At 33.1% G+C, this 27,637-nt stretch overlaps 1 protein-coding gene across 2 annotated transcripts; it reads right to left on the reverse strand.

Moving 5' to 3' along the window:
- Positions 1–194: 194 nt before the first annotated feature.
- Positions 195–21,396, reverse strand: LOC148616060 (uncharacterized). Of its 2 annotated transcripts, none has more exons than XM_088582719.1 (16): positions 20,904–21,396; positions 13,587–14,505; positions 12,634–12,795; positions 9,721–9,793; positions 9,169–9,247; positions 8,573–8,700; positions 7,842–7,921; positions 7,283–7,399; positions 6,821–6,869; positions 5,866–5,995; positions 5,100–5,228; positions 4,570–4,638; positions 4,182–4,263; positions 3,500–3,594; positions 2,977–3,105; positions 195–2,541 (listed from the first exon to the last, which is right to left on the reverse strand). In XM_088582719.1, exons 1-16 carry the CDS (start codon positions 20,958–20,960, stop codon positions 289–291), a joined length of 4,551 nt encoding a protein of 1,516 aa, XP_088438845.1. In that variant the 5' UTR covers positions 20,961–21,396; the 3' UTR covers positions 195–288. The 2 variants fall into 2 exon arrangements, with proteins under 2 accessions (XP_088438845.1, XP_088438846.1); XM_088582720.1 differs by lacking the exon at positions 20,904–21,396 and adding an exon at positions 15,610–15,758.
- Positions 21,397–27,637: the final 6,241 nt, after the last annotated feature.

A 27,637-nucleotide genomic window follows, 5' to 3' on the forward strand; every position in this document is an offset into this window, starting at 1 on the left:
CTGCCATACTCGTATAAAATAGGTTTCCATCAAAAGTGTACATATATTATGATCACCGAAACTACAGACTCAAACAATAAATATGTCAAGTTCGATGATATTAATTTGAAGACGGTTTCCGCAACGAAGGATAGACGACCGGGCATATGGTTACCACAATACGACCGTCTTTTAGGGTCATATAAAAACAGTAATATATAAAACTTTTAATATAATATATAAAAAATATAAAAAAAAACGAAAATATTTCTCTCTTTCTTTGAGGTACTAACATTAAATAAATGAATGTTATAAATGAATAGAAGTCCTGTTGTCAGTGCTCTGAGATTGATAAACACCTGTGTTAGCAAACCTGCCCAGTCCTGCCTTTCTAGTTTGTGATGAAGGGGTGTGTTGAGGCATTGTCTGTTTACTATATGCTGATGACGGTGTGTTCAAAACTTGTCCATCGTCTTGGCGACCATATTGTTGCCTAATAGGAGTAGCAGAAACTGTAGATTGGGCCAAACTACTTTGCTGACTAAATTGTGATTGGTTACTGCCCTGTCGGACGTACTGGGGTGTTTGTGACGTTCCCTGGCGATTAGGAGTCATATTTTGTGGTTTGTAACGATCAAACACTGCACTGTTAGCAACTTTTCTCAGTCTGTCCTTGTATCCTTCATCCTGGTCACTAGCGCCTGTGTTTTGTCTTAAATGGATAGGTTTCACTGGGGTTCTTTGGTATCTTGAATCAGATTGCTCCAGTGTAAAATGCTGATTTGTGTTGATTTCAGTCCCGTATTTATTGACCGACGAATTGGTATCATATCTTGGAGGCAGCGGAGGTGGGTTGTCGTCGTCTTCGTCATGTAATGTCATTGGTCGCCGTGGTGTAATGGGTGTTGACGTTGACAACATTGTTTGTTTATAAGGTTGTTCGTTGGTCTCCTTTTGTTGTTCATTTTCTTCCTTTTCAAACTTTTTGATAAGCGATGTGATTGGCGGTCTATTCATGCTACTTTTTGTTAGAAATTTTCTCCCATCCTGCACATGTGACATTTGATCGTGTAACACTGCAGAATGTTGTTGACTATTTCTAGAATCTTTCTGTATTTGATCGTGATTCATTGAAAGATTTTGACTAGCTGGATATCGTTCTAATGTTCGTTCGGGTTTTACTGGAGGGGTTTCCCATGTTCTCCTCTGCAAAGGAGGCTTGCCAAATTCGTTTGTATGCTGCTCTGGAAATGACTGTAAATATTGTGAGGATTTAACAATTGTTTCATTTTTATCCATCCTTATGTTTCGACTAGTAGGCGTTTCAACGGAAAAGTTTCCACTCCTAGAAATGTTAGAATGATGCGAGTTGAATGTCGATCTGTTCGATGATTCATTACCTTCCGTTTGAAAGCGTTTAGCACCAGTTTGTTCAGTATCTTTTTTATATGCATCTGATATACTCATGTTACTACCAAGTGCAAGTGGAGCACGATTCCTAGGAGGAACATCACTCCCCTGAAACCTGTTTTTAGTTTCATTGTTGTTGATATCACTTTTTGAGCTAGAATTCAATGTAATGGGTGAGGCATATCCATCCTTATCAATGTGTGTAGCGGGAGGTGAAAAGAATGGCGGCGTATGATACAATGAAGCATACTCAGTTGAAATATCAGATCCTTGACGTGTTTTAACATTTTTGTAAGAAAATTTCGAAGAATCAAATTTACTACGCCGCTCAGCCGAATTAACTTGAATATCACTGTCATCCACATGTCCTTTGTCAAATATTCTTGGGCGCAAATCAATTTCGGATGACATTGTTCCGAACCGACTCTCGCGCCCAAGACTTGTTTCATACGGATCAATATCATTAACATTCAAATTCAGAGGTACATATGACGGCGACGACTGATAAGATTGTTCTGTTGATACATACGTGTTCTGAACAGACTGCTGCTGACGATTTTTCGATGTTGAAGTAGAACTTGAAAACTTCTGAACCACAGAATGTTTTAATTTAGAAAGTGCAGTCTCCCCTTGCTGACGCTTCCCAAGATCGACCGATTGTTCAAGCTTCTTCTCCTCACCGCTTGATTTGCTTTCTCCACTATGATGTCGTTTACCTGGTTCCCTCTTTAACCAAGACTTAAAAGAAAATTGAGATTTGTCCCCTTTTTCATGATTAAGAGATTGATTACGTTCTGCACTATAAGCATCACTTTTCGATGAATATGCATCAAACTCCTCTTGATTTTCATAATGTGGAGGCGTTGACCCACTTTTCATTGGTTGAGGTTTATGAACACTTGCAGAGTCGGGTGGGTCTGATGTGAATGGTTTTGGTGAAGTAGTCCTCTGTGGTGTATACTTATGATCATTAGTATGTGACAGCGTGCTAGTCTGTTCAGCTTTCAAGTTCATACCTGACAATTCCATCCAATTGTTCACTTGTTTTACATGCGAAGTCGTATCTTTCTGTTCATGATTGTTCTTGAGATGAGTTAAATGACGAAACATATTGGCTCGGTAGTTATCAAACCCATGTGAAGTACCTGTTGACTGGAACAAAAATCAAAACATTTTACAAAGAAAGTGAAATAATAAATTACTACTCATTAGGCCTATTTCTGCCCAAGTCTATTATAAAGGAATACAAGTGTATTCTTTTAGAAGTCCATCTGTGGCATTTATGTTCAGGTGAACAATTTCAGGGTTTTGAGTACTTCTTGTATACTGTAGACCTTTCAATGTATTTATTTCTAATGCTGCAGATAAGAGGTTATTCTTTTAACTTTGGAATTTGTTGTTTTGATACGAGTGGTACTTTTGTTTTTAGCCCATTGATCTACTAAAATTACAATTATCACAGTTTAGGTAAACATTTTTTAACCCTGATTTTATAGTTAATAATTGATGTTGATTAAATTTACTGAACAAAGCGGTCTAAAACACTGTATTTAAAACTTTTTTAAAAAAGTGAAATTTATAACATACCATGTGTCCTTTGAATCGAAATTCATGTTCGAACCGCTCCTTGGCAATTCTACGATGTGCCAACTTCCAGAAGTACTTGCAATCATGAAGAAATATTGCCCATATTTGGAAGAAATTTTGTGGCTTATTCTACAAAATACAAAAAAATGTCACAATTTTTCACATTCCTTTAATTAGTGCTAACACTGTTATTATGGTTGATAATATATTGAATAAATTTATGACATTGTAATATTAATGCACAGATCATTTCTTCTACATTTCAATATAAAGTACTAAATTAATTATTTGTATCCAATATCAACAGGCATATACAAATACTAATATAAACATTAATAAAACATTAAAAAGGCAATGAAATACTTTGTAGATAAAAAACAATTATCTAATTATTGTCAATTTTATTTAATTAAACACGTACTATTCAAAGAAAGAGTAATCAAGGGAACTAAGGTTATGACAACAACCATTCGTGAGTAACCCTACAAGATAGGCTTAATTTTATTATATCTTAGTTACTTACTGGTACTTCATCATACAAAAAGTAGGATGAAGTTTTCAGGTAAACATCTTTGGTATCATTCAATAAACTCTCCTCCTCTGTTAACATGTTAGCAGCTTAAATAAAAAAGAAACTACAATATAATCATTCAAATATTCTGTAAATACATGTCTTTCATGACCTCACGTTCATGACTGGTATAAGAAGCAAGATTGATAGTAAATGATACAATTGTAACTTGTGATGATATTCAGGGCTTAGTGTAGTTTGGTCGACAATTACTAGTACGTGATGAACATCTGGACAATGAAGAATTACATTTACACTTTCTACCAGACAGACAATTTCCATCTCAATTGTCCAGGTACATTTTCAGGTGATAAGTGTTTAATCTGGGAAAGGTCACTTGTATCTCAAAGAACATCATAATTGTATGGGCTGTAAATACTTTGTCCGAGTTGCTCATTTGCTTTTGTTACTTTGTATGTATGATTTTAGTTACTTTATGTTTTTTGTTGTGTATGGCTGTTTTCCATGTCTAGTCTTTAACCCTGGATTACATTCTTTTGATTACCGCTATAACCTTGGTTCTCTTGATTAATCTATCTTACTCTATCGGTGCCCTTGGTTTATGCTATGAATGTACATGTAATAAATTTCTAATAAGGGTCTATATTATATTTTTCCCTTAGGCTTTACTTACCTGATAAGTGGAAACTATCAATGGAAGATCTCATTTGTAAAGCTTTATCCATGTTACCATTACGTGTGAAGGTTTCTGTTATCTGAAGAACGGATGGTTTTTTCAATAAATAACACTGTTAAAGTTAAATATCAGTTTTTGGGATGGACGAATCCTTATCGTTTGGAAATTTGAAAATATAGAATATTGCAAAAAGACGGAACACAAGCAAGTGATGACACTTTGTCTAAATCAAAAGTAGGAAACTCAATACTAACAATGAAAGAACAGCTACACAGCTTCAACTTTTTCAGTCCTGGCATATGAATGTCTAAATTTAAACTAAAAGGGAGTTCAAAAATGCGTTTATATAATGATAGCCAATTTGATACCAAGGCCTATAATTTACCTTGTCTTTATGTAGTTTTAATTCTCCGTGAAGACTGGAAAGGGTTTCTTGTATGGTTTCAAATGATACCTAAAAGAGAAAGATAGTCAAACATCTACAGACCCACCTAATCAAGGTTATCATTGACACATTTTATGAAATATAATAGTTGTGTTACTGCAAATCTAAATAGTCCACTTTGAATGATTAGCCTATTTGATTCCTTTAAATAGGATATAAAACATTGAAATTGTACATAATTTAAAGTCCTCGTGACATGAGAAGTGAGATATCACAGTCTTTATCAAAATATATCTTTCAGCTTTATATTTTACATTAAATACAAGCTTTTCCAATGTGTTGGTAAATGTAATATTGAACTATAGTATATTCTGAAAATATTCTGGAAAAAATAGTTGATGTAAATTTTACTGGGATTTTCTTCCTTTCCCCAGTCATGTGTGATATTGTGCAAAGGTTTATGAAACCCATAAGTAATTATCCATTACCAATATACAGCTACATGTAATATGAACTGTTTGAATACAAACCTGTGCTGCATGTCTCATATTTGAAGGTTCTGGAAGCCGGAATCGGGTAGGGCAACTGACATCAATTTCAGTCTCATACATCTGACAGTACATTTTCAGCACAAATTCTAATAAGTTGGTCTTATTGTCCTGAAAATTATACAACAAATACATTGAAGGGAATTATAGAGATGAAATCAATTGGAGCATTATTTTCTATCTGTTATGTTTAAGTAACACTCCAGATAAGAATCATGCAAAATGTGATTCATGGTTGGAAAACCAATATATTTTTATTTTTGATATATAACCCTTGCTTTTAGGAGATAAAAAATATATGGAATGTACTGTAGAATTCAAAATTTAAGAAGACAACTCTATAAATGACCCTAAAATGCAATAGAAACTGTTGGATTTTCAATGTGGATTATCTCGTAAGAGCAGACAGATTAGAATGAATAATTATACATTTGACAGAAAAGATCTATACAGCAACTTATTAACCAAAATAAAAATGTGTAGCCTTTTGGGTTTTTTTCACATATTACAGAATTTACATAATTCTCACAACGACTACTACTTAATTACATCACAGAATATATCTCATTTAATAAATCAAGGGAAAAAACAACACTAAGGAAGGTAAAAGGGAAAAAATGAATGAGGTATTCTGCATCCATAAAAAAAACTGGAAACTCTGAGCAGGCAAAATCTATGATAGCCATCTACAACCTCTAATATATTTCGACCGAAAACATTAACTGTAACATATAAAGCTCACGTCTACCTTATCTTGGACTTCTTTAAGTTTGTTCATAGTATCAATTGTAAAGCCATCAGCCTGACCATTTTCTGTTCCACCATTCATGTAATTACCAACAGCAAGCAATGTCTCCAACAGATTTCGGAGAGCCATACTGCAAAGAACAAAATCAATAATATAAGCAATAACTGTACAAAAGTAGAGTAAACCAATGCCTCTTCAAAAATCATAAGACAACAATTGGTTTTAAAAGTAAATTTGTGTTTCTTGATGCCTAGTAATGAAGTTGAATGATTTAAAAATAATCAAGGGAACTAAGATTTTAGCGGAAATCAAAAGAATGTAATCCATGGATAAAGACTAAGCAGGGAAAACAGACACACACAACAAAGGACATAAAATAACTTTTAATAACACCTTCAAAGAAACAAAAGCAACTTGGAGCATGGACCATGTGCACCCGTGCAGTAAGCGCCCCCCCCCTTTTCTTGAAACACCCGCCAAGTCAAGTCCAGGGTAGACGAAAGGGGAAAGGAAAACTAGGACACGGTGAGCAAATGGGTTCTCAATATCTAGATGGATACACCGTAACGATCCACGAGTCCATGATGACGACCATAAAACTGTAGCGAATACTTTAATTTTGTAGCAACATAATCATGTTCCAAAAGACTAATTGTAAAAGTTATGTTATGATTTTTGTTTCGGTCGAGAAGGAGAAATATTATAGACATGCTTAAGAGCAAAACATTGCCTATCTATTGGTGGAAAGAAAAAAAATCACTTAAAAATGCCATTACCATAAACATGCACAATTATTGAAAATTCGTAGAAATATTAAATTTTATGCATCCTAAATGAATCTACAAACATTATTGATATGCAATCCATAATTTATTCATACCAATGTATTTGTTATATAGGTGTAGTTTTTTTATTACATGAATATTGACCGTTTTATGAAGAAAAAAATGCTTACCTGTTACATATTTCATCACAAGCCGTGTGTAACTCACGAAGTTGCTGATCTGTAAAGTCAGTTATGTACATCAAGTAATAAGGTTATTTGAATACGAAATCATTAGCAATCAATTAAAATATCCAGGATACCCTGATTACTGGCCGTTCAAAATTTGAAATGTGGGTAATACCACAAAATCTTTAAATACAATTGATCCTAAATATAATGTTTGTCAATGGCACAATCTTTTTTCCTCATTTTTAGAATATTAATGTGCACTAAAGTATATTAATTAAATAAAAAATGAGGTAAGTTATAGTCCATCTTCAAAATCAAATTAGGCAATACAATCATGAACTTATTCTGTTTCTTATCAATAGATGCAACCTTTTGAAATTGCAAATAAAACTAATATACTCGTTTCAAATAAATGATACTCACTGGGTGCAAACTTTTAGAAATGTAAAAAAACTAACATACCAATTTCAAATAAATGCCATTGGACTTTTTTCTTAAATCGCATGAACTCAATTCTGTCTTGAAAATGATCCACTTTTGCAAGTTCGCTGATGAAAAACTCGGGATGATCGATGTTAGCTGAAATATATATGTATATATATATATCGTGTAAAAAACTATAAAAGATACTATGCAGACTTGAATATTTAAAAATGCCCAATGTAACACAAAGCACAGAAATACCATGACAACAATGTCTAAAAAATGAAATGCTTGCATCGGCTAAAACATGTGACACGAAGTAGTCAAGGTCTGAACAAGGTCTGACATTTGTTATTCTATGCAGACGGAGGAATCCAAAACAGTGCAATGCTGGAAAAGTTAAATTTACAGGGTGTCTGTCTGTTAAAAAAACTCAGACCTATCCAGTAACTAGTTAGAAAAAAGTGAAAATATGACTGTTTGAAGTATTTTGGGGTTATTCATACAGTCAACCGTGTTGACTAGTGATACATAAACTACAATGATTTGGAAGTGATCCGATGATAACTGACTTTTCATTTTCCCTTTACCATCTTACCTGGTCCCTTCCTTTTTACGTGGAACATTACTTTGTCAATTTCATTGCACGTTGCCAGTATCTCTACCAGTTCCACAAATCTGAAACGAAATTGCAAAATTGGTAGTCATTTCTAGTCAAACACTTCCTGATACGCTCTTGGCATTTGAGATGAAAAGGAAATCCGAATAGTAATGAGAAAAAGAACATAACTAAAGGATAACGATTAGACTAGGAGAATAGACACACACAACAAAGAATATGATATACCAAAAAAACAAGCAAACAAAAAAACAGGCACAGAAACAAGCGTTTATTGGCAACTCCATTTAAAATTGGGACTTTTACCAGTTTCGCCGATAGGGTAAGCGTCATCTTTTTCTGGTAACATCAACTGATTTATTCATAAAATATCATGTTCGGACAGACGAAAGAGGAAAGGAAAACTATGACACGAAAATCAAATCAGTTTTTACTGAACAGATGTATACACTATAACATCAACGAATTCATGAAAAATTCCAATCTGATTAGACGACTTTGTAATCTATTTTTCTCTACCTTACCGAGGGCTGACATACTTAGCGGCAACTTAGTAACCTACTATCATTAGAGGCTTATGTATTTGAAGCGATAAGTTTGGTAGTTTTTTTGTGTTTTACCTCCAAATGATATTAGAGGACTTACCTATCAAAGAGGACAACCTGGTTGTGCACCTATGTGATACTTTTTATTGCTATTATAAGACGTACCTATCTGAAGGGACAACTTGGTAATCCATTTGGGCAATCCCTTCCACCACAGTGGGAAGTTCGCATGGCAATATCTTCATGGTGTTGACTAGACGGCGCGACTGGTCGCCGGCAAGTATCGTCAAATACTGTAATAAATCATTTTCAATAAATACATTTTTTTGTAAAATAAATATCTTAAAGGCTTCATCAATTGGATTTCTCACATTTCAGTAATTTCACAAAAGGGTTTAGATAAGATATCGTCTTTTGAATGAATATTTAAAAATGAATTTCGATACATTCCATACTATGCATACTTTACAAAAGTTAAAACACCAATTTAAACAGATTACTTTTGCAGACTTGGTTTTAAGTTCTAAAAATACCAGGCTTTTGCATTAATACTACCCTCAACAATGACTTTGGTTCAATCTTATCAATGACGGATCCACAAAATTAATACATTTCAAAATGAATAAATGTTTTGTTTTGTTTTGGTTGCTGTTGCTGTTGTTGTTTTTTTTTTGTTTAGTTTTGTTTTGTTTTGGGGTTTTTTTGCTGCAATTTCTAACCAACATAGCATAGATAAAATGTGTTTTTATTTCATTTTTTACCTGGTGCTTGCTCTTCTCACGTCGATTGACAATGTCATCATACAGGTTGTAACCTACTCCACCATAACACTGAAATAATCTAGAGAAAACAAATCAATGATATATTGTTTGGTACCGTGAATGGCACAGACATCAATTATCGAACAACAGGATTACAAGTAAGTCTAAGGTTTAGACCTATAAAATACACGAATGACTTCAAAACATGATTCGCAGCTCTAATATAGAATTAACAGACGTCCAATATTGGTCATTTATAGTGAATATAATATTGTTAATAGTCTTGTCAGTGTACTTATGGATAAATGCAATACTTCCAACTGTTTTATACGATACACAATCCACAGTACTTAAAATGGAAAACAATACGTCAAAGTGGATTTGGTTCGCTGTTATTAGGAAAATAAGAATAAATATCAGATGAAAATTACGATCATATGCATTATACTTAATTAGCTTGCATTGTAAAATTCACGATTCATCTTCAGATACTGGCGTTAAACATAAACAAAAATACACATTTATAAATTATATATTTAGGAAAACTCTCACCTCTCTAGTTCTTCTACGTCTATTTTAGGTTCTGCCATTGTATGCCATAACGTTGTTACTGAGTTCTGGGACCCTAAAGTAGTAGGAAGTATCACAGCAATGAAAATTAATCCACAAACACACGAAGAGAACACCAATTTTAGGACATGTTCTGTTCATAAACACTGTTTAACATTCCAACATTATTAAAGGAATATGGAGGCAGTTAAAATATTTCAGTGGTATTTAGAGGTTCTAATGAGTAACAAAAACTGTGGATGTTTGTAGGTAAGTCATAGGACCGTTAAATACTATAAAACTGTTACTGTCACGCAAACCTGATATTAACAATACATAAAATGTATTTGTTTATTTAATGAATAAGTTTATGGTTCTTTAAAAATTAAATTGTAACTGTTTAGGTCCCAGGTAGTACAATTTTTTAGTATTAAACCTAACGCTCCCTTTAATTTTGGAAAACTACATTTTTCAGAGGTTTAAAAAGTTTATCTTGTCCATTGTTTTTCAATGAATACGGTACTATTGGATTACATTTTAGGCTTGGTGCCAACAATGCGTATTGCAGTTTTACAATATTACTATACACCTTGGGCATTTTTGTTTCATGGTTAAAAAAAACAACAAAATTGGAAGGTATTAATGTTTTCTGTTATTTGCAAAATTAAAACTTGTACCAATTTAACCACGATAGTTAAAGTATGAAATATCAACCAGATGCATACGGTTTCAATTCAATACAAATAACAAACAGAATATATGGACAGGGTATGGCGTTAACATTTTATTAACCTTGTCCTATGAGGAGTTGATGAAAATTCTATTTGCCAAAATTGAAATCTATGTTGTCCTCTAGAAAATACATGTTAAAAAGTACAAACAAATATTTGGTAGTCATAAAGGTAAGTGTGATTTAATTGTTACTTGTCCGATTACTAGTTTCACTTGTCCAGAACAACTTTTAACGTCATACCCTGATTTCACTTGTCCCGGACAACTTTTAACGTCATACCCTGATAGACTATTTCAAGCTGTAGTAAAACGTTGTTCCTTTACAAAAAATGTGGCTGTTTACTGATCCACTTTCATTATTTTGTAAATTAAATTGATCATTGGGTAATTTATCTTTTTTTTAATTTTAAACAGCAAATGTGTATTTTGTTTGCCATCACTATAGTCTTGTATTCATAATCACTAGTTAGAAATCGTAAATTGAGGGTCAGGGAAAGACACACAAGAAAAGGGAAGTTTTTGATTTCAAATTGACTACTTGATAGTTGGTCTTACTCGTTTTTTTTTTACTCGTCATAACGATAAGAGTCAGTTGTAACTGTGTCGTTCATATTAGAGGTACTTCAATACAGGTAATTTGGAGATGTTACAATTGACTTGTACCCTAAATAAATAACATATAAATAAGCCCTATTTCCCCAAAACACTTCTATTCTTATTTTTTATTCTGCCACACCAGTAAAACAAACCAAAGCGTTAACTACTAAAATTCTAACAAATGTCACACCATACAGACTTTAATACCCAAAACACAAAATCTAACAAATAAAAAAAATATTAGTAAACGCTTACCAGAGCAGAACAGATAAAACGATAAAACCTCGTTACTTTTCTGTCACATAACATATTTTTCATATAAATGGCTACTACTAACGCGATGAATATATTTTAAAATGTTGCCGGTGACAAGTTTACAGTCGTTTCTCCATGATTAATGCTGTTCAGTATGACTTTTCATCCAACCATTTCATGTTATAGTAGGTAGCCTATATTAACATTCCTCTTCTTTGTTAGATACGTTTTATATTCTTATCCTCCGATAATAATAGCACGTCTCAAACTGACAATGTCGGCATCATCTATTGAACTTGCCCATGGAAGCAGAAAATATATTCTAGTCCCAAAACTCTAATCCTATTGATAGGAATTGTTTCTGATTGTTTATCATCTAAAGCTCAATTAACTGGGTATCTCTATTATATTTTAAAGGAATTATCTATTGTTGATTTTAGCATTTTAACAATTCAGAATGTCGTATATCATATAGCGACATCTATTTTGGGTTTTGGCTAACCCCTACAATAAAAATAGTCCTATTATCATTTCAAAATTCATGATTGTTTGTTTCGACAGGGTGTAATTACCTAATAGACAGATGATTGTTAGTTATTGTGAAAATAATTGGCATTTAAAAAAAATGAGAAAAGATTAATTCAATTTGAATTTTGACCGCAATTCGAAATAACCCTCCATAAAAATTGTAATTTACACCGACATGAAAATTGTCACCCCTAAGGACATGGATGATTTAATTAACGATGATGTTCGCCGTTCGTTTTAGGTGACGTCATCAGTTTCTTATAGCTTTATGATAGAATCCAATATAACGAGCATTGTATCCATTTGATAATTTTTGGGTGTTTTTTTTTTGTTTTGTTTGTTTGGTTTTTGTGTGTGTGTGTGTGTGTTTATTTGTTTTTAGTGGGGGTGTATAATGTAATATTTAACGGGGATATATTTCTCAGTAACTGTAAATCCTGTCCTACTTTTTATTTCTCACTCAATCCGCTTCGGATTTTTTTTCTAAATTGAAAGTTATCGGTACCTTAATATGAATGATAGTTTCCTCATATATTACCTCACCCAGTTGCTTATTCATTTGTTTAACATTACATCCAGCTCCGAAGATTTAGAAAGGGATAGAAAAAAAGAGGTTCAAGACTTTTATTGGTCAATTTTTGTACGACAAAATGCACAAAATAACGAAATCTAAAAAAAAAAAGATACAAACGGAAGAACCCTTTGGATCCGCTAAAAGTTTTCGGTCTTTAGATTTCAAATTCCACCCTCTCCATCACTTTCCCCATAAAATCTAATAACTTTTCTCTGATTTGTTCAACTTACCGTCTTTTAGTATAATTCTCGACCAATCAAGATGTTTCATTTTACATTTCGGGTGGATTATTGGTTTATTCGGATACACCTTGTTTCCTTTCCCTGGCCTTGGTGGTAAAGGCGGAGGGTTAAATCCTCCAGGAATAGCACATTTTTTCTCCTGTCGGTTCCCTATTATGAAAATGATACATATCCGAACGATATATTATTCATTAAGTCGGTGAACAACACGTTATAAGTTACTCATTTCATTGATTTGTACCAAGACGAACTGTATGGTTTAAGGTTAAGTTAATCCTTACAACTGTTTAATCACCGTGGTGTATATGTATGCCACGTCTTAATAATGGAAGTGAGATTTTTTTTTTTGCATCGACAGCCTGCTAAGTTTTGTAATTCTCACCAGAAAATATATGTCTCTTAAACAAAGTTCCTCATGTTGATTTTACCACTTTTAGCTAACAAGGGGAATCATTTTTCCTTATTTGTAGCATAAATTGTGGAAATCCTTGGTGTTTAAATTCACTTTAAAAAGGTAAATATCTCGTTAAAACTAAATTAATTTTGCATGAAGATTGCTGCTGAACGATTTAATTATCCTCTACGTGAGGTGATTGTACATTTCAATCTCAGTAGGTATCTCACTTTTGCAGGTTATGTTATATCTTTGAAAGAAGAGACCTTATTCTCTCTTGAACGTAAATTGGGCATATCGCATTTCAGTACAAAATGCAAACATGTAAATTATAAATGATTACATTTTTTCAGCCATGACCTGATAATCACTGAAGTTTTTCGTAACTTTTTATTGCGTTTAAATTAAGGACAATTTCTTCATCTGTATAAACATTAAGAAATAATTTTGATACTGCATTATAAATGATTGCAATATTCAGAGAACAGGAAATCTTACAAAAACATTATTTTAAAGTTTTGGTGGAAACACTTTAATCCTTACTTACCTAGAATACTGATAAAGTTAGTACGACCAGGAAGAAGCCCATACGGAGAAGACTTCATACTAGAATTCTCCAACATTTCTGCTATTCCTTTCAATTCATGCATTTTTGCCATCAGTTTACTAATCCTCTCTTCGTACGCCTGTATCGATTCGTTATGGTCCCTCTTCATTTTCTTCATTTCTTCTATAAGCTGTTTTTCGTTGTCAGAATAACAAAACTGCGAGTCTTGCCATCTTCTCCCGTTCTGTTGGATACCTTGAGTTAGTTCATATTCCAAAGAGGAAGTACCATGAGATCTATCAAGACCAGTGAGATCTTCTTCCGGTATTGCACCATAATTTCGTGTTGTTGATGCCATTTGAACACTACTATGAGTTTTGTACGCTTGCTTTTCTTTGAATTTAGGATAGCTGTGCGTGATGGTATCTGCAGAACTGTCACTGGAAGCTGTACTTAGTCGTTGGTTTACCCAAGTTCGCTCGATTCGTTGTTTTGAAGGTGTTTCTGTCTCTGGAAAATCTTTCTGTAGTTCCTTGAAGAACTTGTTAATCAAAGAAGTATCTTTTCGTGGTACACCACTTAAAGCAAGTTTTATTGTTTTAATTATTTCTGTATCATCTGGCTCATCTGGATTTCTCTTTTTTGACGCATATCCCCTAGAGCGTGTCGCTGCATCTGACGTCATTTTACGCCATTCGGCAATGGCGTCATTCTGTTTCCAACTGTAAAGCTGTTCAGAGTCCTCGAAAAACTTGAGATTGGTGGCACTATAAATAATGCCTTCCCGAAATAGGCCTCTGGCAAACTTTACAGCAGACCAACGACTTGGAAATCGACTGGGAAACTTTTTCTGAAGAGTGTTAATAAATGTGTTTCCCTGAAATCTTTCCCTCTGGTTTGAAGACCATTTCTCTGTCATCTATAAGTTAAAAGAGGTGATTAAAGTTTTATGATTTCGTGCATTTCAAGCATTGAACAATGAAGCGTTATGTAGGGTCATTATGCGAGCAATAAGTTCACTTCATTTGCAGAAAAAGAGGAGGAACAGTATAATTGTATTCAATACCATTGTCATTATTACATTTATAATCTTCAGAACGACCGTCAGTAAATACCACCAATAGTAAAACGATGTCACCAACCAAAGAACAAAAAACAATTCAATATACATGTATACCAGACGGTCCAGTCTATATATATGGTAATTAGATGGGCAGTCCTTTTATACCGTCAATAACCTGATGATGATACGGATTTTTTCATTTGTATAGCCTTTAACACCAAAACCTACATTGCTTTCGTAAAGTTTTTGTTAGATTTATGTCAGTGTCCTACAAAGAAATGAGATTGAAGTTTCTATTTTTTCAGTCTACTTTGAAAAAAAGTAATACTTTCTCCCTCACTGTTGACCTTCAACATGTTTAATTGTACACCGTATGACAGATGACATGAAACAAAAAAAAACAATTACATTAATGGAAAACATACTGTCCATTACGAACAATCTATGGATTTCCAACGCTATCACGGGTAGTGTAATTGAAAACTAAACAGAGATTACAGGGACAAACAAGCATAATTTCTACTTCCTTTGTGATCAAACACATGCCAGTTTTACCATACACTCAGGGCGCAATTACAGGAAAAAATAAGTAGGCCTAGATTAAGTGGTGCTTATTGACCTGCTTTTCAATGGCAGTGCTTAGTATCTGCGATTTCATGGTATGACGTGGTAGGAATTTTCAGTTGCAATATAAATATCGTAGCACACGATTTGATTAAGACTTCTTAACCAAGGGACCCTGTTACCACACTCGTAACGAGTGAAAACAAAACATGCTCCATTATTGCTGCAAATGAAACTAGTGTTACATTATAAAGTTCATGTCAATTATGACCCAAGACAATTTATAACTTAGCAGGTCACAAATGTCGTAATAATATTTTAAAGCAATGGGGAAAAATTACATCCGGGGTTTCTTATGTCATAAAACAGTTGGGTTTTCTTTGTATCTCTACAAACCTCAAATCCATACATTGTCCCAGAAATGAATGACTTATTCTTCCACTATACAGAAGAGTATCATAAGTTACTGCCTATGATTCATTCCCATTAAGCAATGCAGGTGCGAATCAGATGAGACCATAAAAATATGAATTCCGTTACAATGTACAAGAACACAGACTCCGGTTTTGTTTTATAACTAGTTCAGCGAATCATTGTCATTCTTTGAATATCTCCACATAAAATCCAACAGAATTTTAAAGAAGTGTAAGTCTCACGTCTTGATCAATTCCGTGATACGAATATAAAACATTCAGAACGATGTTTGTTGTTAAACCTTGTCAAAGTAATCTATGATATTTTTAAAAAGTTTTTATATCTTACAATGAAATACGTTGTCTGGAATTTAAAAGGAACAGAATATCAATACTTTTTCTCTAGAAACTGTCGATTTTTTACAAAAACTTCCAAGTGCAGTCTGGTCGAAATAATGGACTACCAATAGCTGGATCTTGCCAGTCACTAGGTACAGGGAATCTGATACGAAACTACCGTATAAAATAACGTCTAACTGTTAGATGAAGGATTCTGATCCTATCGAGACCAACAACTGAACAATGTCACAGTTTGTCATCGGGTATTCCATTTCAAAACGTTCTCTGTCACATATCGATGTTATGCTTTCGGATGAATTCTCAATTATTTCGCTCCGCTAATTATACATCCATGTTATCCTCGACTGTTCATAATGTAACTTCTTTGTTCGTTATCAACCCTGTTGTAGATTCTCCAAATATAAAGTTTTCATACACAGCTGTGTTAAATTGCTATATTTGTTTTAAAATCCAATACGACTGCACTCAAATGAAACATTTCAATAGGCTCAGATCACTGGAATACTTGTTTTAGAAACATAATACAAGTCCAAATAACTCCTATTTATCAAGTAGATTTTTAAGTATTTTAAACTTAAAATATGATATTTTGATATCGTGAAAAATTAAATAGCGACGCCTTTAGATAGGTTTTGTCAATAAAATTTGTTTATTTAGGAAAAAAATGTCTCACAAAAGAGGTAAGTTAGGGTTCTATAAAACTAATATGAAAAATATAAGCCATACATTTTGACACCTGAATAAATTTGAAAGGATAATTTACGTTTTATAGGTAATGTACATAGGAGATATTTGTATAAGCCTCAGTTTAAAGCGTTTTCTTTAAAGAAGCCTCCTTCCGTAAATTTTTAATCTATGCTTAAACTATTTCAGTGATAAGAGAGTAAACAGCTTTGGTTACACAAGGTGAAATAAAATGATCAACTGAGCAAAGTTATAGCAATTAATTATCATTTTTAAACAATTTTTTTTCTTTTTTTTTCTACACGTTATCCTGATGCACTTCTTATTCTCATGTATCGTTCATTTTCTATAGAAATGTAGATAAGTTCAGGAATTCTGTTATTAACAAAGCTACAAAAGATGTCTTAATGTCAAGGAATCCTGTGAAACATGTTCAAAGTTGAAGGATATGACGTATTCGCAATTAAACTTACAATAATTGTATATCCATATTACGTGGCGTATTTGCATTTTTACATATCAGTTGTAAAGATAGTACGGGATGCCAAGATCTATGTGGATATCCAACAAGCTAAGCTTCATGTGATGCAAAATGCATTACGACAATTTACCATATTTGATTCTTTCAGATATCGTACTTCTGTCAACTAAAGAGTTGGAATCTGTGTTTCAAGCATAGATGTTCAATTTGTTTTTCCGTTCAAGTCATATTTAGAATATATTTAAGTCATGTAAGTGCAAAAAGAACTGATACCCCCAAAATCGTACACATTCATCCAAATTTACCCATGCCCTTCAACATAACCTAATGCTGGTCCTCTTACATTTTTGTAATTTAATGTATTGATATAATTTGCATTCCAACTTACCAAACTTGATAATCAAAACTTGAACTCCATTTCTGAACTTTTGCTTTATAAATATTCCCACTGAAGTATAATGTTTACTATCAGTCAGAAAGTGCCTTTGGTCTAGTTCACATAGGATAAGTAAAGAAGAAAAGCTGTTAAGAAGTATTTCCATCTTAATCATGTTTAATGAACAATGTAAATTGTTCATGTTTAAATGTTTAATCTACTATGGATAAGATGTCGAGTAAAAAGACTTATTCATGCATATGCGTGGATTAATTTCAAAATTTCCTCGTAAAGTGTTAATTTTGTGGTGAACTATAGAAATTCGCCTCTTAACCGTAATTCTTTTAAAATGTATTTATTTTAGCAAAGAAAAACAGACTGGTCACATATAATGTACGATATTTGTAACCGAGTACAAAAAAATGCCAGATGTTGATTGCAATTTACCTCAATGTCCTACCTTAAGGGGACATCATTTTGAATAACGAATTAGATGATTTTATAATGTGCACGATTCGGATAGGTTGTATCTATCTATACTGATGTGCGTCAATAAAAATCATTTCAATAGAATATTTGTTCCAACAATTCATTTGAAGTGGAACTCATAAATGAAAATCAAATAAATCATGTAACGCTTCAAATTTCCTTAATTTAAAATATGCATATTATCTAGAAAAGGAGTGGACAGACTCGATGGGCATATCGATATGCAGTAGAATCTTGGACTTTCATTTTATCCCACTTATGGCAAATTAATTATTTGAATTAATCTTAGTTTTTGTCCAAATACAACGTACAACCGAATGAAATTATTAGCTTTAAAACACGCAATTAAGCTAAGACAAGACTACGTAGCTCTTCTACAGATCTCTTCCTGAACAAATATGTGCCCGAGAGAAAGATTCGTTGATATAATAATTCAATATATGAATTATGTTACGTATTATTTATACATTTGCTATTCAATACAAACTACTTTTAATCGTTTCAAATGGTTTATAAATTGATTATACACGCAAACCAAGACATGCACAATGCCACCTCTTAATATAGAGATTACGCAATAGACTGTTTTAATGCCAAGCGACTAGACTTTGGAAATTCCAAGTACAGAAGGATGAAAGTATAGTGTTCTAAGATAAAAGGATGAACCTTTGTTTTATTTGATAAAAAATGTCCCGCGAGTCGACTTTCATTGTGCATTAATATGTGATGACACCAGACAAAGCATCATTATCGTATGTAATTAATTCTAAAGTAAGTCCGGGGGATAATGAACGGCGATTTCATGATAAATCTGTAGAACTGTATGATTTATTGAACTAAAGAATCATAAAAGATGGAAAGCAGATAATTATTTCAAAGAGAATACCCACCGTATAAGCATGAGCAAACAAGTTGATTAATATAGCATGAGTGATAGAGAATTGACGAGCAGTACTAGAACATATTTCTGAATGTTTAATGAGGTAGAACATATTCTAAAGCAATCATGGACAGACGGAGTAAAACAGATCCCGACAAGAACACGGGGACAAAAGTTAGAACAAATCGTAGAACGACAGGAACCGAAATGGCTCGTATACAGACCACTATGGTAACCAGAACTTTTGAAAGGGGGTGCACTTGTATACAGTTTTATCTTTCAAATGATGTACATCCAATTTTAGCTGATTTTCTCTAAGAATTTTAAATATTTCAAGCAAAAAGACGGTGCACTTGTACACATGACACCCCTCTGGCTACAGCCATGCAGACGGAGTGTAATAAATGTATACTTAGACAAGAGCACGGGAAGATCTTAGAACGGCAGGGACCGAAATTGCTCGTAGACAGACGGAATATAATATATTCAGACAAGAACTATAAACGAGAAGGTAGAACAGTCTAGAACCGATCATCGACAGTACAGAACATACCGTAGAACGACGAACATACAGATGGGGCAGGTCATTTTCTGAACACATCATCGATAACTAGGATATGAGAAACGCAAAAAACAGTAAAAACTCAAAATATGAAATTGATACAGTTTCGGTTGTAATCAAATTTCGTGAAAGACATGTATATATAATTTGTATGGCCTGAATGGCTGAAGTCAGTGCACAAATTAAATGTAATTATCCCTAGAAAAATATAGAGAAGTGTGACATACACAAATCAGTCCATGCATTTCAAAACGAATGAAAATAACAAAATTGTAATGTATTTTTATCCCATTTAACCTTTATTTACAATATTGAGGAAATAACATTTATAGGACTTAAATTAACAAAGCCTGCAAAATCCATTGGTGCGTATACCATAACAATAGTTTTCCGTCTTGTGCATTATTCTTCCGATTTATTAGTACATTTTTTTTGCTTGAGCAATGTTCTGATCATATCACATTAAAACTTTAAGATTTAAAGGATCAGATTTTTTACAATTATTTCTGCAGTTACATGTAACAATGAAATGAGACACAATGTGATAAATGAACGGAAGTCTCTATGTAATGGTATGAATCATGTAATAAAAAAGTTTCATTTGCATTAATGCAGTATCACGTAAAATTGCTTAAAAGAGACAGAAAATGATAAACGAAGAAATTTATTCACTATGAGGAGCTAAAGTTTGAATGAATGGGAAAATAATATTTTGACAAGATGGTAACATCTGATATATTTGTAACGTATACTAAAAGAAAATGTGTGTATATAGAAGACAGTCACGAGAGTTTAAGGGAGTGGTTGAAACCCAGCTTAAATTTTCTATTTACGTTGCACTATAAAAAGTACAGAAAATAAAGCTTCTCAAAATCAAAATAAGGTTTAGACTGGAGCAAGTAAGCTCATTACAAACAATAGTTTCGTTGTTTAAACAGTGACTGGTCACTTAGTCAGAAATAATATACTATTTATCACAACAAAAGACAGATTGGTGTCAGTAATAAGATAATAACTGAACATCATTAGACCAGTGATGACAATATTTATACTAAACAGTAGAACTAAATGGGGGATAATTGTCTACATAAAGTCGTTTACTATGCTTATAAGTATATAAAAAGCACAACACTATATTTCAACATTAATTATTGTTGTTCAAATTCATCTGTTCGTATTGATCTTGATGCCAAATTATGAACTAGAATCTAATACGTTTTGGAACAATGCATGCGAATATCACAATTATCTAACTATTTAAGTGATGAAAAATCAAAGGTTATATCAGCCTAACATCTGTCCTTTCTTTAAAACATGAAATACGTGACTTTTTAAAAATAAATAATGAACATAAACCAGATTTTTGTAGGAAGACTTCCTGATTTTTGTCTTTATAATTGATAATATTATTAAAAAGTTAAAATTTAAAACGGAGGTTTACAAACCTTGCTGGCCTTGGGGTCAGGCGTAGCCTTTGCCCCGAAGCAGATATCCCGCCTCATTATATGGACTGCTGAAACTGATGGTATCCAGTCAGTGTCACTAAGTCCTAAGCTATTCCATAAATATTGTCATTGATATTATGACAATATCTCGCGTGCAATGAGCAGACGATAGCTTTGTCACATGACCATTTCCATTTGCAACAGATTGATGAAAACGATTAACCCTGTAAGGCATAAAATCATTTAATAACATCGCCGAAGATGTTATCGCACTAGCCCATGATGGTACGCCAAAACGAGACTTGGTTCCGATGAAAAGTTGGTTCTAGAAAACGCCAACCTTGAACGAAATGTGGCGACACAAATTTTATCTCAGATAAGTTCAGTTTTCAAAAGTGATACCGGAAAGACATTGTAAGCGGTGTGTACTTTATTTACATTTCAAGTACTTTTACCTGAGATCGGACGAGAAAATCTTAGTTGTGTAACACGACTAACTGTTTTGTCAATATTTTACCTAAATATTCAGGTGAACTAATCACGTGCGGCTGATACCTAAATTGGTTAGAAAACTAGAAAAAAAAGTTTAATCAATTTGAAGGACAACGCATTGAGATTCTAATCTTCTAATCTGATTATGTGATCGTATATTTCATAAATACATTTAAAAGAAATGAAGTATCTTTTTACATTTCTTTATACAAGTATCGAATGGTAATGTATTGTGTAGCACAAATTTTGACTAAAATATACTGTTTGTTTAAATTGTTATTTTTACAATAACTTTTTCAAAATGTTTTCTCATCATACCCAAAATACCGATAATTTGTCTGTCATATATAAATTCAGGGGGTAGTTCCAATCTTACTGAGAAGGAGCACTGTTTTCACACTTGTTACACTAAAGATATATTGTCGATGAAGTATAGTAACTAAAATACTTGTATTTTCTTGTGTATGTCCTTTTTGTGATCTGTAATTATAAAAACGTTTTAGACTCGATAAATGTGTACTTACTAACGACCTAGTATAAGTTGAAAAAATCGGCAAGTAGCTTAATGCATTTGCCGGGTTAATCGAATCCGCCAATATGATCTTATACCTAAATACCCTTTTCAATGTTATTATCAATTTTAGTGAAATTATCAGTCCCATTTCATGATAATTGATTGCAGTCTTGCAAATGAGCAAATTGAATAACAAGAATGAACTTATGTAACAAGAGGTCAAAGTTTGAACAAAGTAATTCATCCCAAGAAGAACAAACCAAAACTGAAACATAAGAATCCGATATATTTCACAAAGGGCATGACATCTGAAGTCGATTATTTAACGATCGCTTTCTAAGTCAAAACTTCAACAAAGGAAATATTATCAACATGGAAATTACAATATAAATAGTCCTAGTCAGTGGACCCTCTTCACCACCACGAGTGTGTACTTAGTGAGTTTTACAGTTAGGTAAACATGCTAAAACCTAATCAAATGTTATAATGATGCCCATTTACGATCAAATAATGTAACATAGCAATAGTTGTGGGATTAGTCCAGATGTTACAGAAGAATCAGAAATATTGTGATTTCATGTAAAATATATAAAGGCAGGAACTAAACGATACAAAAACAAATAGTATCCATTTGTTATACTGATTTGTATTGTTGGGTCAGCTGTTCCAACTTGTTTTATTCTTTTTTTCTATTATTGCATTGATTTTTACTTGTCTTCAAGGAGATGTTATTTTTGATTTATATGTATTTTGGGGGAAAAACAACCAAAACTAGCCGTTGGATTAGACTATGTAACATACAAAGTACATGTGTAATCTTAGTGCAAACTGTTTTCCGCAAAGACAGAATTATCACGGTAGAGATTATAATAAATAAATAGCTTGAATCTGCATGTTAAATTTGCATTTAACATGCATACAGACAGCATTAACATGCACTCAAAGGAAGAAAGCCTACAATCCAAGTTGTAAATGAGCCCGTCAGATAGAGCGAAAAATCAATAAATCCGAGACAGTAATTATAAAAAATGTAGTATTACCGTAAAACGACAAGGATATTAACACATCGAAACAAAAATTAACGACAAAAATATGCACAAAAAATTGTTTCATGATGTAATAAAACAACAAAACAACTGTCTAATTAACAATTGATGGAAATACCAAAATATGACCGTGTGTATCCGGTCAAATCATTGTCAAACTGTCAAAAATGTCGCCAAAGTACTATTTACTTTTGAAATTTTCCTGAGGGATAAAAACTTAATGACACACAAGGACAATCATATCGCTCTATGGATTACATTTCAATATATTTGTATTAGATAACTGAACGTAGTCACATAGTCGTCCAGTCACTTATCAGCTGTTAACGCCAAAGGTGTTCCGATAGGTTTGTCTTCGTCTTGAGTTATAGATGATGAATCAATACCGACCATGTCATTGAGGAATGCCCATCCATTAAATGTATGTAAATCCCACGAATTAAATTGTGTGCAGAAGGTTATAAATTCGCCGGTGAAGATTTCATCAATTGTATTTCACGATTAAAATTGATTGATGAAAACCTCGAATATTTTTGTCACATGTGTTTCCAGAAAGGTCCAAACTTAGGTTCTACGTGGCTAACGATAGTCGTGAAAACACAAGAAAAAAATTCGGACTTTCATCTTAAAAAAAGTAGCATTGTCAATTGTATAGTGCTTATTAGAAAACCAATAGATAGCCTACATGATCGTGTTCAGTACAATTTGAAAGGATCTCAGATTCATTAGCATATTGATAACAGAAATGACTGAATGCCCTGTCAATTTCCCTGACCACTTCAAACAGATCTGCATATTATTTGCCTTCCGGACCCTAGAGGTGAGAAGGGAACAAAACGGGATCGAAAAAAAAAAACAAGGAGAAACCTCTCTACGCACAAATAGATTCATTTTGATTTAAAAAAAAATTGTTCAGATTCTAATGGCAAGCACAGAAATTATTTTTCAGCTTTTTAATGGTAATAAGGAAAAAAAAGCAATCCACCAAAAATGAATCATGTCATCCACATCATTATGATTGTATTTTTGCATACATGCGTAGGAGAATTCTCCTCAGCGGACCTCATAACCGCTTCCTGATTAACTATAATGAGAATGGATGTAGTGAATAGTGAATATGTCAAGGAGACAACAATCCAACCAGAATGAGAAATGTTAACTAAAGGCCACCAATGGCTCTTTAATGACCGACGAGGAAACTCTCACATCACATTACAGGCTGCGGTTGCGGTTGGCCCAAAAACAACATTCTACACAGGTACAGCGAAATAATTGTCCCCACATACTCCAGCAACATAAAAGTAAACTGATAGTGAAAACGAAACAATACATACAGAAGACAAAAATTCCTGACTTGGGACAGGTGGTAAAAATGCGACGGGGTTAAAGCACTTTGGCGTGATCACAACCCTCCCCTTTTAAATCTGGCTACTGTGGAAAAATATTACACAGTTAAACACATCTAAAACAGTTCAGAGGTTAAGAGAGAAATAAAGGAACTGATTATGTTACACAATATTTATCGAACAAACAAAGGACTACCAGCAGTAAACTGATGTACCAACTCCAGACCAATTTAAACCTACAAAAAGTTATGGCATTACCGTATGTAATATCAATTCCAATTCTTCCCATACAAAGCTGAGAACCACAGAACATCATTAGTCATCCAATAAGGACACAACCCATGTAATGCCAAAAACTACTTTTAAATATGGCGTGTTCGTTTCTATGTAAAGACTCTACAAGCGAATCATAATGCTACCTTTAAAGATTTCACAACAATATCATAACTATATCCCTTGCGAATTAGCGTATTTAACGGTTTAGCTAATTTATTGGACTAGTATTGTATCACTCATTTATGTTATAAGGATATGAATTTTTCACAAGGTAGGACACTGATCACCAAGACTTCGCGCGAAATTCTGCCCAGTGCATAAATTGCATTGGGGATGGGTTAAGTACTCAGTATGGCAGATGCGCAAAAGCTCTGAACTAGCGAAAATACTCCTGCGCAAAAGGGGGGGTTGACACAAGTTAATACGGTGTACCTCTACAATTTTTATCCAGACTTCTTTACCCTACTCAGTGTACCTGGTCCATGTTTTTAGTGGAGTCCAAGTTGCTCATTTACTTTTGTTGCTTTGTACGTATTATTTTGGTTATTTTAAGTTCTTTGTTGTGTATATTTTTTCCAAGTCTGGTCTTTGTCCCTGGATTGCATTCTTTTGATTACCACTAGAATCTTGCTTCCCTTGATCACACTTTTCTAATATCTAGTACTCCGGTCAAGCCGCTAAGGCTCTGATATCAATTAAGGCGTATAGCTGCAGAATACATTGCCTCTTTTACTGAGTAGAGATCTAGTTTTAATAAATATTCATCAGTTTTTTTTATTTTTATACTGTTACATTTATAATATATTTCACAAAAAAATTAAAGGAATGTATTTGCTTTGATCATCCAGGTGATAATTTTCATTCATGTATGATTAAATATTATACATTTTTATTTTGATTGATGTTAACACTCTTTACCTATGTTTCCCAAGGCCTTTTTTAATATCCTACCGCGATTCGATGCGCAGTTAAGGACTTAATTTCATATTTCGCAAATTCATGTAATAAATTATCTATTCTATTTTATCATTTTTTTTTAAATCAAATGCTGTGTAGAATCATCAGACATAATCTATACATGGTACATGATACAACATACCCGAAGTATTTTAAACGCTTATTAATGTTAAGTAAATATTAAAAAAAAATATTACATTTTTTTTTTTAAAGAAGGCCACATAAAAATATTGGATCTTTCTGAGTGACAAAAGGGATCATAATAGAAGATAAGAAATTTTAGCATTGTCATAAAAGGTAACCTAAATTTCCTTCAAGTTTTACTCTCTGAACCCATGACTCGCTAAGTAAGTTACAGTTTCTTAATAATAATATGTTAAATGAAAATCATATTCAGTTGGCTTGATGTATAAGATTGGCTCTGCATCATTTGAGACCTGTCTATGAACATGGTCTTCATATACATGGAATCATTGTTTACCTATCACCAATTTCATGTTTTTATTTGATTCAATTATGAAATGTATTGGAATAAATATTTTCGAGAATATCCACCAACGAAGTTACCAATTTGTTTTCCTAAACCACGCTAAATGGCAATTATCATACCCCACAAAGTTGTGGCTACTTCAGTCAAAAACGTAAGTAAGCCAATCCGTTCAACAGATTTTGAAATTATTGCCATTTACTATTGCTAGCCGTCATGATTAACTTTTCGATCAGTCACTGAATTGCATTTATATATCAGTTGTATCTCAAAAATAAATTGTTCAAAATTGACTTCATGGGGAATATTTTTAGTTGATTCTTTTCAGCAAACGGAAATTTCATTAAAAGCAAGTGCTAATAATTTTAGTGTCCATTGTTGACTATTGGTCATATTCAGGAAAGCACAAAGGAAACAGCCAAGCAGAACTCATCTTATAGTTCATTAAAGTCAAAGGTCAAAATGAATGATTCCAAATAGAACTGATAATGACAAGTTTAATATCTGAAACAGATCGAATTTCGATGAAATTTACCAGAAGAAAGCATTGGTGCGGATTTGCCTCTGTCAAATGTGCAGTCGAAATGCGGTTAAAACTTATCGATCATATGTTTCCCCGAACAAAATGAAAATCATATAAATACCGCAGATTTCGGTACGCTGTGTACATGTACGTGTTTCAAGGAGTAACCTCTCATTACAACACTTATGAAGTTCAATATTCAAAAGTAAATTAAACTATAAGAAGAACAACTCAAAACCAAATATATTGAAATAAATCAAATCCATCACTGATAAGTTCTAAATGAGCTGCATTATTACAGCTACCATGCTTAATACAAAGAATAAAGTCTGAGTGTTTTATTGGTTTCGAATTTTGTTTTACTCCAAATTCACGATATATAGTTCGGGTCAGAGAAGTTTGACTACTGGGCTGGTGAATACCATCGGGAACCTGTGGTCCACCAGACGATACATAATTCGGGTCAGATAAGTCTGATTACTTGGCTGATAAATACCCTCGCGGGAACTTATGGTCCACGAAAAGTGGCATCGACCAGAGTTACATGTATGAATGCCAGCCACTGTTCGACGCTTGACATTTTGTACCATACTATATATATACCATGCATTTACGTTTTTTTCATATCTTTTTTTACCAAAATATTACCATGGTTACATCGTTTTGAGACGCTCTCCCAAGTACATGGATGTGACGCTTTGGTATTTTTCATTTTGCAGATATTCACACAATATCAGTTGTCATATTTCCATTTTGCCTCAAACTGACCAAGTTTTACAAACATGTAGACAGTAAATGTATGCATTAGATGTTTAGCACATTTAAATATACAAGAAAAGCCCTTTATATTTTTCGGTAGGAAATACATAATCATTCCGTTCAACCAAAATATTGACTGAATCGAAATATTTTGAATTGCTTAACATGGAAACAAGAGTAAAGTATAACCTTGGACACCAATTCAATTTCTACAAATATTTTAATGTCAGTTTCGTGTTCAAATTAAAATTAAAAGGATACAGACCACCTAAGTTAATATACTTGTATCTTGATACGGTGAAATTCCACATGATACTAGTAATCTACAGGTGAA

The sequence above is a fragment of the Perna viridis genome, chromosome 5 (genome assembly GCF_037379345.1).
Source record: "Perna viridis isolate PV_CMFRI_1.1 ecotype Kerala chromosome 5, ASM3737934v1, whole genome shotgun sequence".
In the NCBI taxonomy this organism is placed as follows: Eukaryota; Metazoa; Mollusca; class Bivalvia; order Mytilida; family Mytilidae; genus Perna; species Perna viridis.

What these genes read in the sequence shown, in the direction of transcription:
- LOC148616060 (XM_088582719.1), bottom strand. Translation starts at nt 20,960, where the DNA reads ATGAGGCGGGATATCTGCTTCGGGGCAAAGGCTACGCCTGACCCCAAG. An exon ending in TAACTTTATCAGTATTCTAG is followed by an intron (nt 12,796 to 13,586) that starts GTAAGTAAGGAT and finishes TTTTCATAATAG; the next exon opens with GGAACCGACAGGAGAAAAAA. An exon ending in TGATAGTTTCCACTTATCAG is followed by an intron (nt 3,595 to 4,181) that starts GTAAGTAAAGCC and finishes TTTTTATTTAAG; the next exon opens with CTGCTAACATGTTAACAGAG.